At 32.9% G+C, this 16,592-nt stretch overlaps 1 protein-coding gene across 1 annotated transcript in view; it reads left to right on the top strand.

Annotated features, from left to right (window-relative positions):
* Positions 1-369: 369 nt before the first annotated feature.
* LOC131852264 (uncharacterized transporter YutK-like) overlaps positions 370-16,592 on the top strand; it is a gene marked incomplete at its 3' end in the record, with an annotated part of 31,737 nt that continues 15,514 nt past the window's right edge. Inside the window, exons 1-2 of the mRNA XM_059202919.1 lie at positions 370-597; positions 15,609-15,769. Of these exons, the coding sequence (XP_059058902.1) occupies positions 15,722-15,769 (48 nt within the window). The remainder of the gene's footprint in view (positions 598-15,608; positions 15,770-16,592) is intronic.

The following is a 16,592-nucleotide window of genomic DNA, read 5'->3' as shown; positions in this document are numbered from 1 at the left end:
AGATACACCGCGTGTGCGAAAACTATTGATGATAAAACAAAATAATGTACTAATAGTCCACGTGGCCGAAGCCGCGGGTGGAAAGCTAGTCACTTAATCATATATATAAAAAAATTGTAACATTTCTCATAAGCAAACAGTTTCCAGAAAGTATATCTAAAAACCTTGAAATACCAAATCTCAATTATCAAATCATATCATTACAGTTTCTATATTTCTATTGCTAAATCTGACAATATTGATTAAGGATTAATTATAGATCTAAAAAGATAAACAGACGTTATTTACAATGACTGATATTACGAAAACCTACATCGTATTTAGCAGAACGGGGCAACGGCAGTCTATTAGGCGACAACGAGTCGTTCGGTCGTGTCGTATGGTTTAATTAATTAAATTAATTAAAAAACGCGCGTAATGATTTTTAAATGATTTTAATGACATAATAATGATTAATAAATAATAAAATTGGTATTTCGAGAAATAACTATGAGAAGTGCATCACGATATAGTAATTTTAATGTGTTTTATTATATACCGTGTGTAAATTTCATTTTATGACCGAGTATTTTTGTGATCATTTGAGTTTTTATAATGGTATGTATTTAGTAGATAATATAGTAGTTAGTAGTTTTAATACTAGTATATTTTATTCATATTATAAAGGTGATTATTTGTCAGTAAGGATGGATAGATGGCTATTTGTTACTCTTTCACACAAAAACTACCGAACGGATTTTGATGAAATTTTACAATAATATAGCTTATTCATCAAAATAAAACAGGCTATAAATTTGATGCGGGTGTAACCACAGGCACAGCTAATGTAGTATAACAGGAAAGTTAAGAGAAAATAAAGTGAAATCGTACAACCAAACATGTTTAAAACATGAGTTCTGCGTATTGAAGTACATATGCGATTTTGACAAGCAATTATCAACATTTGAAATCAAAATGACAGATGAATTACTTTTTAAAAGTATAATTTTATTGACAGCGTCGGTGGTTTAGTGGTTTTGCTTTCGGATTTCTGTTAGTCGCGGGTTCGATTCCTCGCACGTTACGAATGTATTCATGAGTATGCAAATGTGCATAGAGGTTAAGCCTTTTTGCTTCGTAGTTAAATAAAAATAGCAGGTAAATCCGGAATGTATTGCGGGAAGGACGAGGCACCAGGCTAGGCGTATAATATACAGTTGCCATAGCAACGCATCGGTGTTAGTGTCACGTGCGTAGATATTGTTTTTTATTGGCTTGGATACATATCTTTTTGCAGGCTGTATGGTATAGAAACCTTTGCCTGTTTAGATGATTTTTTTATGTGATGGCAAACAAGCTAACGGTATACCTGATGGTAAGTGGTAAATTTTGCCTATACATGAACCACTATCACGTTATCATGCGACACCCGTGATACTGCACATTGTTCCAGAGTCCTAACATATCATGTAATTTCACGTATAAAGTATCCTTCATATAATATTACTATTAATATATCTACTATAATATTTAAACTCTTCAATTTTACCTCTTATAAAGAGGTATTTGTTGAATAGTCACATCAAAGAAATCTTTAGAATAGAATAGAATAAATGATTTTCTATTCTATTCTAAAGATAGTTTCTGGAACTATTGATCTGTTTATTAAAATTCTTATAGTGTTGTGCCCATTTATATGAGAGATAGAGAAAGGCTATATAATATCACGCTACTACACATAGGAGCGGAGCTGAAACTAAAAATATCGCAATAACTGGAAATATGTAATGCAGACCAAATTGCGTGGGTCACGTAGTCTAAATATATATAACTCAAAGGTGACTGACGTAGTGATCTATCAACGCACAGCCCAGACCACTAGACGAATCGGGCTGAAATTTGGCATGCAGGTAGATGTTATGACGTAGGCATCCGCTAAGAAAGGATTTTGATTAATTCTACATATAAAATATAAATAAATAAAATAGGGATAAAAGTTTATATGAAACTTTGTCAATTTTAAACCGACTTTGCATGCATAAAGCTACTATGACGTAGGCATCCCCTAAGAAAGGATTTTGATAAATTCCACCCCTAAGGGGATAAATTAACGCGAGCGAAGCCGCGGGCAAAAGCTACTTTGTGATAAACACAAAATATTCTATAGGACTGATATTAAGCATTATTTCATTCATAGGAAGATAATTTATTAGCGAGTAACATGGGATATACCTACCTAGTTTATATTTAAAAAAAGGTACCTTTATTTATGGTATGCATATGCCAAGCAGGGGCGGGTTGGTAGTCGTAAATAGGAAACTTATGTAGTTGTTTGTCTGTTTATTGCGTTTTCAGAACTATACGATTATACACAATGTACAGTAAAGTCAAGAAAACATACAAAGTAAATACACAATTACATGTATCAGTTAAAATATATAATTTAAGTATAAACAACAAGTGAGTGACGTGGAGTGTGCATCGCGTATATGCAAACAAGGCGGTACTGTATTGTTTGTGCAAGCAGCAAACCTACCTAATGTTAAAAGTGTTTTATTAAAAAAAACAGTAGGGATAATTAAAAAAAAACATTTATTCGCAAGAAGAACTCGCAAGAAACTCAATTGAATTTTTTAAAGCCAGTTTTACAATGTATATTTATATAGGTGTCTAACATTAAATGAAAATCCCGTGCATGAACAACAATTGCCATGCACGCTCGTCATTCAAGTAATCGTTTAGTGAGTAATAGGTTTTGTTCAGTAAATATGATTTAACAGATGTTTTGAATTTACTGAAGGGTAATTCCAATATATCCTTATAATTGTGTATAGGGGGGCCAATAGCCGATTTTGCAATGGACGGATTCACAAAACTCCAATAATCATCATCAGCTTCTTACTCATCCCATTTATTTGTGGTCGGCGTAAAATTTTTCTCTTCCATACCTGTTCGCAGTAGCCTTGTTATTAATTCCCTTTCTTATCACCTTTCACACAGTCCATCCATCTTTTTCAGTCTTCCTCTGCCTTTATAACCATCCGAATTCGATACTCATAAGAATATACTAATAAGAAACTCCGATAATTATTATATATACTATTAAAGGATTTTCCTTGATGGGGTTTTTAAAGAAAAACTTATTTAAAGAGCACGCGAGACTGAAGGCAACCGTTTATGTCTGAGAGTGAGTACAGACTGGCTTTGGTTTCCATGTTATCTAAGTTCCAAGTGAGCCAGATCCTGACCCAGCAAGGTCAGGTGACCTAAAAAAGGCAGCCGTCTAAAAGTATAGAAAGAGTTTTTTTTTAAAGAAAATCTTGCCTATTCTATCTTTGTCGTTTGTTCAGTATTATTATTTAGTATAGTTATTCAGTATTTCAGTATTTGACTCGGACATTCGACGTATGATGTTCTTCGTAATCCCCTTAAATTGCTCATAAGAGTCAATGTAAAGCCTAACCTTAACAGTGACCTTTACAGTGCGAACTTTTTTTGCAAATAACCTCTTAACAGGAAATTACCAGTGCCTGCGATTTCTTCTGAGGAAACCTTAACCGAATAAAGGAAAAATATTTAATAATCTAACCCAAAAAATTTCATCGTACTAACTTCAAAAATAACGAATATCCATAAAAACTTTCCTTCCTTATTTTAAGGCTAATTTTTTTATAAACTTTGAATTTATATTTAATCAACAGCCTAAACAATAAGTTAAATGCTTCTGGCTTTAAAAATGACTATATTTCCATACACCTTACATCTTCCCTTTCAACCTCTAAACTTTTGTTGTCCTTTTTCAGGGTTTAGACTATCTATGTACCAAATTTCATTTAAATCGATTTAGTAATTTTGGTGTAAAAGCAAGACAGAGAGAGTTACTTTAGTATTTATAATATTAGTAAGAAAGTAAGGATTGACAACTAAACAAAAGTGTAAATACCGCTAAATTCGTTAAAATTTTATCAACGAAATCGTGATTAACTTTGCCTAATTTTAGATGTTTATATTTTCCTTAAACGACTGGAACTACTACTAGTTACATAACGGTTTTATACCTTAATTTAACCAAGACACAGTTTTATAATTGCTAAATGAGACTTTATTGTAAACTGAGAAATTATCTTATGGCTTACAAGTGCTCTATAGTGAGTACATTGCATTGTAGTGAGTTCGACCTTGTGACATCTCGGAATTTTATGTTTTGAATGCGTAATTGTTACTCGTTTATACCACAGTATATAAAATGATTATCTTTATTATTGTAGCGTACCGTTTTTCGATCTATTCTAATGCTGTTGGCCGCAGCTGGCCTCCAAAACCGCTGAAGGACTTACGGAGCGGATATTTACTGACCCGGTAAAGGTTATTTTGCTATATAAATTTATATCACTATTAAAAAATAGGTGTTGATGGTAAATAATTTAGGGTTGTATGAATTTTTAATGCCGAGTCATACATCCTTATCATTACTAATACTTACTAATATTATAAGCGTAAGTAACTTTGTGTGTTTGTTTCTTTTTCACGCCAAAACTACAGAACCTATTTAGATGAAATTTGATACTAGACCCTGAGAATGGACATAGGCCACTTTTTAATGCGAAAAAAGAGTTGTAAGTTTTTACTTACAACTCTTTTGTCGCATTAAAAAGTGCTTGGGATATAAAAGAAAGAAAGAAAAAAGAAAGAAAAATATTTTATTTAGTGCAATGTAAAAAATACAATATAAACAGCAAACGAAAAAAAAGAGCAAATAAAATGTACATATGATTAAACTGAGATGAAAGGTTATGTGGAAGAATGTCGTCATTTTTAAAGCTATAAGCTTGAAACTTATTTTTTAGGCTGTTGATCAAATATAAATTAATATGACATTCAAACTTTGTTAAACTGTTATCCTTAAGGGGGTAAAATAAAATATGGGAAGAAAGAAAGTTCGCATGGAAAAAAGTCATTTTTGAAGTTAGAAGTATGAAAATTTTTGTTTGGTTTTATTGGGTTATATTATTAAATATTTTTTAGTAATATAGGTCAAGATATTCCACGCAGACGTAGTCATGGGTACAGCTAGCAATGAAATAAATTACAGCTATTAAAATACATTTAAGTAATTTTTTTCATAAGGAAAATCCGTGATGAATGCTCGTTCGCCATAAACCAATGGGTAGTGTAGAACTCCTATCGGCTAACAACCAGATTCTATAGCTCAAATCATGGACGAGAGGCGGGAATAAATAATTTTCCGCTCCAACACGTTCTCGTCTTACAAATATTACGAATACAAAGTGTTAAAACATATGTATCAGTAGCGAGCGATACCTCATGTAAATTAGTTTACTTCTCAAGGTTACTGTTTAATTTATTCATTTATTTCGGATATTCATCCATATTATTAGTTAACAACTTATAAACTACTACCTTTTGCCCGCTGCTTCGCTCGCGTTAATTTATCCCCTTAGAGGTGGAATTTGTCAAAATCCTATCTTAGGGGATGCCTACCTTATAGTAGCTTTATGCATGCAAAGTCTCAGCCCGATCGGTTTAAAATTGACAAAGTTTCATCCCCAATTTTAATCCCTTGGGAGTAGAATTAATCAAAATCCTTTCTTAGCGGATGCCTACGTCATAACATCTACCTGCATGCCAAATTTCAGCCCGATCCGTCCAGTGGTTTGGGCTGTGCGTTGATAGATCACTATGTCAGTCACCTTTCAGTTATGTATATATATTTGGACTAGCTGACCCGCGTAACTTCGTCTGCATCACACTTGCTCATCATTATATTTCGCCCAATTTATATAATCATTACATAGTATAAAACAAAGTCGCCGTCGTTGTCTGTCCCTATGTATGCTTAAATCTTTAAAACTACGCAACGGATTTTGAAGCGGTTTTTTAATAGAAAGAGTGACTCAAGAGGAAGATTTATATATAGGTATAATAGATGTACACTCATGCGAAACCGGGGCGAGCAGATAGTATCTTTATAAATTATAGCCTATATGTTATTCTGATGTATAAGCTACATTACTGTAAAGTTTCATCATAATCCGTTCAATAGTTTTTGCGTGAAAGATTAACAAACATAATTTCCATACTCACAAACTTGCGCGTTTGTAATATTAGTAAATTATGATATATATCCTTGTTATTTCAATTCATATATATATATGTCCACGTCCATATGCACTTTTCGCTTTGTTTTTTTTTCGCTTTCACTTTCGTTCGCAGCGGTGCAATGATGTCCAGTGCCTTTGGAGTAGATGTATATACGACCAAAATATATAAAAACCATACCTCAGTGGCCAGTTGAACAGGAAAACCGTTAATCACAGATAATATTACAAGATTGCATACTCTAAACAAAATTATGTAACCTACCTACCTAATGTAGGTAGGGTTTTGTTTAGTATTTTCCTGTTTGACTCAGATGACTGTAACTAATATAGTATGCAATTCCGGTAATTTCCCAGTGATGTACAAAGATTAGAGCATAATCGGCGACCTCAGTAGTCTAGTGGTTTAGCATATCGCCTTACTTCCGATGGTCGCGGGTTCGATTGCTAGCACTATGCAAACATTTGTATTCTTGAGTAGGATTGTTTGTATCGGTCTGGGTGTTTTCTATGTATATTATGTATGTATATTGTCTCTGCTTAGTATGGGACTAGATGACGCTGTGTTATATTCATTCATTCATTCATTCATTCAGGCTGTGTCTATCCACTGTTGGATATAAACCTGTCCCAAAGACTTCCACCATGCGCGCTCTTCCACCTTCCGCATCCATCCAACCCTGGAACCTTCGGAATGTCGTCGGTCTATCTTGCAGTGTCATATATCTAGAGTAATTATTAATTATTAAAAAAACCGGTCATTTGGGAATCATAGTCGGTATCTAATGGTTAAGGATAAATAATGATTTGTATTTTTTTTTAGAAAATAACTTTTTCCGTCTACTAGTTCATATTACGTAAATAGGGGGGCGGGGGTCTTTTCTTTGCTTATTTTGGATGACATGGGGGTGGGGGAGTCTGTATGATGATTACCATGTTTTTTTTTTTACACGTATTTGTTTTAGAAAAACAATTAGAAAATAACTTATGTCCGTCTACCTGATATAATTTATCAATTTTTATATAAGCTACGAGATGGCTCACCTGACGACGGTAAACGATTACCACCGCCCATGGACACTCGCAACACCGGACTTGCAAGTGCGTAGTCGCCCTTTTAAGAGGGAATAAGATCTCTTCTTGAAAGTAAAAATCTTCGTCTTCAATATCGTATCGCGGAATTGTAAGTCAGTAGCCTTTTAAGAAAGAATAACCTCTTTTATTGAATGTTTCATATATAGTATGGATTTGCGTCAAATTTCATTACAATCTTCCTCTTAACATGACTAAACAGTTGCAAAAAGGTAACAAAAAGATAGACACCTTCACTTTCATATTTCTAATATTATAATAGTACGGACAGACTGATGGACAGAATAGAATAGAAAATCATTTATTCAAATTAACTTAATTTAAGCACTTTTGAATAATCAACAATTTTTTTTTAAATCTACCACTTATTCGGAAAAAGGACAGACAAACTTGTATATATATAAGTATTATACAAGTTTGTCTGTCCTTCTGTCTTCTATATATATATAAAGGGTCCGTTTCATTATTTACATTGTGAAACCCTAATAACCTATTGTTTATTTTATGTTACTTCAGATAAAAATATATCAATTAGAATTTCACATTTTAATTATTCAATTCTAAGTAAACGATAATATTTTGCAAACAAGAGACAAGATCTATCACACGATAAATCGTGACGTCAGGCAATTTAGATTTGTATCTAGAACTAGCAACCAAGGACGTGTAGCTAATTCATACAAGAATTCTGGGGTATTTTTCGATTTAATACAATCTGCTAAATTTATTTCGATTATTAAGATTATTAGAATAGTTCAACAAAAAAAATCTTACTATCACGTTTTTTTTTCGAAATACTCTAATGCTGTTGGCCGCAGCTGGCCTTTACAGCTTCACCGGACGATAGGGGGCGAGTGCAGATGGCACTTCGAACGAAAGGAAGGACTTATGGAACGACTGAAGGCCAACTCCTGCCAGACTGGTATGATTTTAGTTTGCACCTCTAAGGATTCGATCGTCATAATTTCGATCCCCGTTTGAATTGGACGGGGATATCGATCGGAGGGGCTTACCATCAGGTGAGCCGTCGATTACATAAAAAACTGTTTTGATACCCACTGATGTTAATTACCTATATATATAGATATTTCTACATACATAGTACGTCGGGTACTACGTAAGTCGAGTGTAAATTCCTACGATATGGTATCAATTTCTTAATCTTAATTATGTGTATATTATATTTTCTCTTTGTTACTGGAGAACCTGTTTGGAAGCAATGTACAAAAAAAAATAGTAAACAAATATCTTACATTTACGCTAATGGATAACTAGCTGTGACCACGGTTTCAACTGCTTTAAATTTATAGCCTATATGTTATTCTGATGTATAAGCTATATTACTGTAAAGTTTCATCAAAATCCGTTCAGTAGTTTTTGCGTGAAAGAGTAACAAACATCCATCCATACTCACAAATTTTTGCGTTTATAATATTAATAATAATAAGACTAGTCAAATACTATTCAAATGGGTGGAAGAAGATTATTAGTAATGGTGTCTAGTCTTAGGTCGACCTCCACGCGGTTCCTCCTGGAAACCATCGTGGTTAATTCCTAGTTATTTAATCACGATGGGCAAACTGACCTGACCTCATGCCCAGTTTAACATCCTCCACTGGTGCCCCGCCAGCGTAAACCGATAGCGCAGGCGAGTACACCGTACACCTGTAACACGCAAGTTTCTTGCTCATAGAATATAAAAGATATGACTATTCAAAAGTGCTTATATTGAGTTTATTTGAATAAAGATTAATTCTATTTCCATTTGGTAATTTTTGGGTCTTCGTAAAATATCTAGATACATACTACCAGATCTAGAGACTTACTAGTCTACATAAAAAATACTAGATTCATTTAAAAATCCTTTTACCTTTAGAAAACTGCAATATTGGCGTATAACGTGAGTTATTTCATACGAACAGCTCCATCATATCATCATCTGCTTCTTCCTTACCCATTTATTTGGGGTCGGCGTAATAATATATAGAACTATAATAATAATGAGATATAAATTTGTTTACAATGTTATTATCGATTTAATAAATCTATTATCTACATTTCTCAGAAAAATAATATTCCTTTGTTTTTTGTTCTACCTAGATAGATATATATTTATAATAAATAATTCTACGAAAGTAGAAATATTTATTATAAATACGCTAGATATATAAGATAAAGATACTAGATATACATAATACACTAAGGCAGGGCTTCCTTAACTTATTCATATCGTATTATGACGCCCTTGGGACTTTGCTATTTTTGACTTTGCGACGCCCCTCAACCCAGCCCCCAAAAATACTTACCAATTTTAGTACTAGTCTAGTACCTTAACAGACAAACACTATTTGAACATTTATAATTTGTATTAGAAAATTAGAACGATCAAACCACAAAAATAATAAGAGATATTTATGTAACTGGTTGGTTAAATAATTAATTTATTTTATTTTATTTATTTAATTTTACTAACATATGTATATAAAAAATAATAATAAAATTGACTCTATGGTCTTAGCACCAATGAAGGCAATCTGCCACGGTAGCGCCGATAGATCATCCCTTCGACCAGTAGTCCTCCTTCATGAAGGTGGGCAGCGTGTTGGTGGCGACCCGGGCCATGAACGTTTTGATGCTGTCGTTGTTACTCGATTCTAGGTGCGTCACCCTCAATGTCAGGTTACGCACAGTTTGGAATGACCTGGACTAAAGTGTCATGCCCTCATAGTCTGTAATTGGCCTGCTATATCTCACCCTTCTAACGGGATGAGTAATCCTCCAGAATGACTACCCATGAACAGATCTCTAAAATTTTTTTAGTGCGTTGCTTCACAATAGTCACGTGCTTGGACGTGTAGCACTGCGACCTGCATAGATCCATTGTGCTCGCCCTTTTTCAGAGTTCGCTACCTAGACCCGTCAGGGACAAGAATTGAAGAATATTCTTAGGAGCGATGGTTTTTATCTCCTCAGGATAGAGTGTAAACTTTCCAAAGGAGATATTACGTTTATGCATGAGTGGGCTACAACCACCAAACTGAATACGAAACGCCACTACATATCTTATATACATAGTGGCGTTTCGTCTTCAGTTTGGCAAAATCTGCACATTTTTTGATCACTTCATGACGTGAAATGAAATTATGTAAATTGGGCGAGATACAATGATACTTATCATAAAAGGATACATCTAATCATGATATAAAAAAGATTATTTTGAATTGCCTGAAATCGCTTGTGTATGAAAACTGTGAAATACTAGTGTCCTCATATTAATATATATATATCTCTCTCTCTCACACGCCTACACACACACACACACATACACTCACAAAACACACACCCATTGGAAGTAAATGACGATAAGCTTAAGTTAATGCCTTATTTGATTGTCTTTTTCTAATTTGTAATTCCAATAATTGTAAATTATAAGAGGAGGGAACTGGTACCTAAAATACAAGTTTCTACTCGGTTTAGGTACCAACTATTGGAATTATAACTAATGGATGCAGGATAAAAATTATAATTATTATAATGATAAATGTAAAGTTAGTGTGATGCAGACGAAGTCGTGCGGGTCGGCTAGTCGTATATACAGGTATGTACCTGCGAATATTATCCGGTATTTTACCTCGACGTAATTTTGATTAAAAATATACTTAGTAAAAGAGATTAGTAATATCAGAATAACATATTATTAAATCATTAACAATAGCCTTGTTTGTACTTTATTTTTTTGTTGAATCACTATATAACAATATTATTTTGAGGCGTATACCGTATCACGTAGAATATCTGTAGACTAACAATCCTGCACTATTGCCGTCTCGTTAAGGATCATAAGCTCTGAGAAATCGTCAGTGTCATTCTCCCCTGATACACTTATCTCCTATGTGAACTTACCTCTCTCCTAGAGGAGATTATGATTAATTGGTAGGCCTATTAATCATTTTAAATAATCATAATACATACTATATAAATATAGAGTAATACTTATTTGTTACACTTATCTCTTCTGTGAACTTACCTCTCTCCTAGAAGAGATTATGATTAATTAAAATGATTATTAAGTAGGCGTATTAATCATTTTAATTAATCATAATACATAATAGTATATAAACATAGAGTAGTAGGTACACTTGTCTCCTATGTGAACTTACCTCTCTCCTAGAAGAGATTATGATTAATTAAAATGATTATTAAGTATTAGCCTATTAATCATTTCAATTAATCATAATATATAAATATAGAGTAATACTTATTGATATTTAGTATCAATAAGTTTTCATTACAGTGAACTAGTCTGCTTACCAAGCTTGCTATTTAATTTAATACTATTTATTTTGATTGTGAAATTCGTGCATAAAACATTTGTTACAATTTTACAAGTGGGAATCTGTATTATATTACTAAGGTAAAATTGTCACACTTTGTTTATCTTCTTACCGTTGTACTTAATAATAATAATAATAATAGTAGTATCCCTGGGCAATTCAAACAGACCCAAACAGGACTTGTGTTATGGGTACTAGACCACTGATATATACATGCAACTTAAATATTTATTTTGTAACATTGAAAACACCCAGACCGATACAAACAATCATACTTATGAATAAAAAAAAATAATAATCTTTATTTACTGCTCACAAGGAAACTTACAATAGTAAAGAAATTAACAAAAGTATGCATTTTATCTTACAAGCTATTTCTTGTGAGAGTCTGGAGTCTGAACTAAGTCGAAACCTATACTACAGATCTCCAGGCTCTCTGAGGACTTACTGTGTTATGTAGTAAATCTAATAAATGTTTTTGTGAGTATATACATATAATGAATAGGCAGTTGCCTTTTGAGATTTTAATTTGAATGTTGATTTTCGATTTAATTTTATTCAAATATCAGCTGATCCCCTGAACTCCGAGCCGCCTTAAAATTAAAAAAATTGTGAAACGTTTTTTGATGTTTGGTTACGCACTATATTTCTGAACGGATCCTGTTTACCAGTTACCAGTACAGTAACAGTTTCTATGTGAAAATAAAATTGTAAGTTTTACTATTCTCCCTATTCCACTAAACCAAAATTAGCCAAATCGGTTTAGTCGCATTTTCTTCGTATTTGCTCACCACTTAAACATTTCTTTGTCTTCAACGATGGATCCTCCGTCCAATTCAAACGGGGATCGAAATTACGACGGCCTGAGCCGAGGATCGAATCCCTGGCGGTGACCTCAGACTAAAGTCGTATCCATCCGGTGGGAGTTGGCCTTCAGCCGCCCTATATGTCCTTCCTTTGGTTTGGAGTGCCATCTGCACTCGCCCCCTATCGGTGATGCTGTAAAGGCCAGCTGCGGCCAACAGCATTAGAGTAGTCCGAAAAAATCTAGAAATGTCTAGTTTCAGCGAGATTAACAAATGTAATTTCGTTTTTATTTATATGACTACTATAAAATGAGTATCGTGACTGACCGATACTAGATTAGATAATTATTCATATATCAATTTGAATAAAGTATTATCTATTGGTATTAGGCAGTGTAAATGCCTCATATTTATGTCATTAATACAATGATTGTAAATACTTGCTTTGTCATATTAAAAAAATGTACCATGCATTGAATAAAAAATTGACACAACTTATGAGTTGTGTCAATTGTTCCTAATTGTGTACCTAACTTGTGGTTTTTTTTCTGTTGTTTTTATACACGAAAACAATTGATAATAAGTGTGTACTCATATTTAACCTATGGTTTTTTCTATTGTTTTTATACACAAAAACAATTGATAATAGGTGTGTACTCATACCTAAGCTGTGGTTTCTTCTGTTGTTTTTATACATAACAAACAATTGATAATAGGTGTGTACTCATACCTAAGCTATGGTTTCTTCTGTTGTTTTTATACATAACAAACAATTGATAATAGGTGTGTACTCATACCTAACCTGTAGGTTTCTTCTGTTGTTTTATACATAACAAACAATTGATAATAGGTGTGTACTCATACCTAACCTGTAGGTTTCTTCTGTTGTTTTATACATAACAAACAATTGATAATAGGTGTGTACTCATACTTAACTTGTGGTTTCTTCTGTTGTTTTTATACAGAACTAGCTAACCCCCCGTACTCCGTTCCGCCTCAGAATTAAAGGAGTTTTTAAGTTTAGTTACGTAATAAATTGCTGAACACACCCTGTTTGATAGTTTGTTTGTATGAGAAAATAGAAATGATTTTTTCTATTCTCCATGCAATTTCTTCATATTTTATCACCGTTTAAACCTTCCACAGACTTCCACGAATATTTCGAGAGTAAAATTAACCAAATCGATTAAGCTGTTCTCGAGTTTTAGCGAGACTAACGAACAGCAATACATTTTTATATATGTATATATAGATAAACAATTGATAATAGGTATGTACTTATACCTAACCTTTGGTTTCTGCTGTTGTTTTTATACATAGAATAATAGGTAGATAGGTAAATGCTTTATTCATCAATTAAAAAGTAATAGTATAAATTAAATACAGAAATATAAATTTTTGAAATTTAAAAAATGGAGAAAGGTTTTACTTTAGAGTTGCCAACCGTCCTGTTTTCCCAGGACATGTCCTAGTTTGTGAAGTGTCCTGGGAAGTCCTGAATAGTTATTTGGCAACGTCCTTGGTTTTTAAACTGTACTCTTAATTACTAATTGTCAACAGTATAATTTTATCAAATACTTTATGTTAAAAACCAATAAAAATATTAATTACTTGATTTTTACTACATATTAATATAACTATTGCAACACTATTACTGCGTTCTGCTTTTAAACTGGATAGTCCTGGTTTTTACAACTTTCAATCCTGGTTTTTTTAATTTGGGCTTGGCAACCCTTGGGCTTGTTTTGCGTGTAGTATTTATGCGCAATCGTGTACATATTTGTTTGTTATTATTAATAATTATTTATTTATAATCAAATAACAGCCTACATGGTCTAGCGGTTTAGGATGCCTTAGTTCTGATTGTAAAAAAATCTTTAGTTAATATAAAAGGAAGTTGCTTCCTCCGTTTGTTCGCTTAGGTCTTTTAATCTACGCAACGGATTTTACTGCAGTTTTTTAGCAGTAGATAGAGTGATTCAAGAAGATTGTTTATATGTATAATACATAATAAGAACAATAGATATATGTAATAACTAGCTTTTGCCCGCGGCTTGGCTCGCGTTAATTTATTCCCTTAGGGGTGGAAATGCGCAATCTAATGAAAATCCTTTCTTAGCGAATGCCTACGTCATAACATCTACCTGCATGTCAAATTTCAGCCCGATCCGTCCAGTGGCTTGGGCTGTGCGTTGATAGATCACTATGTCAGTCACCTTTGAGTTATATATATTTATATACTATTTTATTATACACACATTATGCAACTTTCAATGATGAAATCAACACCCGTACAAAGCCGTGGCGGGTAGCTAGTATTGAATAAAACAAAGGTACAATTTAATTGCATAGATAAATACTAGTAGTATTACAGATTAGGTAAACCTACAGATGAAAAAGGTCACATCCGCACGTCCATGGGAAAAATTACTCATTATCCCAACCATTAATGACCTTGGTGATGTACTCACCTTCTGATGGTCGTGGGTTCGATTCCCTCAGATACAAACATTTGTATTCGTCGACACACTTGTTTGTATTGTCTTAGTGTTATCTACGTATATTAAGTGTGTAATTTATTTACTAAAAACATATTTAACCAGCAGTAATTAATATATAAAAGAATGTTTAATGTTTTTTTATTCATTTAAAGTATTTGTATGCATAATTAAAAAAAAACATTCTGCGCTCCTTCTATAATAATATAATAAACTACAATTTTCGTAATAACAAAGTTTTTGCTTCACGTATTAATATAAAAATTCTATGTTCTATTAATCTATACATCTATACTCTATACATATAAATAAAATTGGAGTGTCTGTTTGTAATATTGAAATAACCGTTTTTTACTACATGCATATGAACATAAATATGGTACATACACCAAAATAACATTTTTTACAATTTTTGTCTGTCTGTCTGTTTGTTTGTGTTGGCTTATCTCTGAAATGGCTGGTAGGCTGATTTATTGGCAGGTAGCTGATGTAATAAGGAGTAAATTAGTCTACCTTTATTTTAGAAAAAAATCACTTAATTTAGAAAAATAAAGTTAAATTCCACGCGGACGAAGTCGCGGGTACAGCTAGTCTTATATATAAAATTTGCGTGTTACAATGTTGGTTCCATACTCCTCCGAAACGGCTTGACCGATTTTTACGAAATTTTGTATGCATATTCAGTAGGTCTAAGAATCGGCTATTGTTTTGTGTTGACTTAGATTCATAGATATCATGTCTCCTTTCAGTTTTTGATAATGATTTTTTATTTTGTTTCAGAACGCAATGGCTTGCTTTAGAAAATAACATAAGACCGGACTGAAAAGCTGAACAATTAATTTTGTTTTTTAAATATTTGTTATAATTTAATGCATGAATAAAATCTAGTCAACATGAATAATGAGGGTTATGAGAACACGGAAGCGAGAGACGGCGAAACGGTGAGTACCACCTACCACTATACCACACCTACCATATGATAACACAAAGTTCTTCGACGTACTTGTATTTTTTTTATGTATGATAATGGAATTATGCACCCTCTTGCGCTTACGCTGGCACCACTGGAGTGTTACACAGATAGTCTAGACCCTGATAAAGGAAATAGGCTACTTTTTATTGTGAAAGAAAGGTTCTAAGTTATAAGGAGAGATGAAGGGTTGTATGGAAGTATCGTCATTTGTAAACTAGAGGCTAGAAACTTACTTTTTAGGCTGTAGATTAAATATAAATCCCATCAAAAACAAATGTGAAATGATAGCCGAGTTTAATATGATATATGCCTTGATTGTTGACTTCTACGACAAAAGAGATGAGATCTAAATAGGTGCCAAGTTCAATGGTCTGTCCTGAAATGTATTTATAACAATATAAAATATCATTTCTTCTTATAACTTAGGATAATATACTGTAGCCTAAGGTCTGACTTGGCCAGTTCTCATATACCAAATACCTTTCGATTGCTAGTTACTACTAATAATAAAATTGTAAGCTAGAGGATAGAAACTTACTTTTTAGGCTGTAGATTAAATATAAATAAAAGAAAAGGATTGTAAGGGGGTTGAAAAGGGAGATGTCATTTGTAAAGCTAGAAGCTTGAAATTTGTTTCTTAGGTGTGTTGATTAAATATTACTTATTATGACATTTAAAGTTTGTATAAAAGTAACTTTTAAGGAGGGTCAAATAAGATCATTTTCTATGCTAGAACATTGGCTTTCTTTTCTTTGGCATTTTTGGGTTATTGTTTATGGTTATTGATTTTT

The sequence above is a fragment of the Achroia grisella genome, unplaced genomic scaffold (genome assembly GCF_030625045.1).
Source record: "Achroia grisella isolate CSIRO2021 unplaced genomic scaffold, CSIRO_AGI_Agris_v1 utg841, whole genome shotgun sequence".
Classification (NCBI taxonomy): Eukaryota; Metazoa; Arthropoda; class Insecta; order Lepidoptera; family Pyralidae; genus Achroia; species Achroia grisella.
This window is presented reverse-complemented; position numbering and strand designations above follow the sequence as displayed.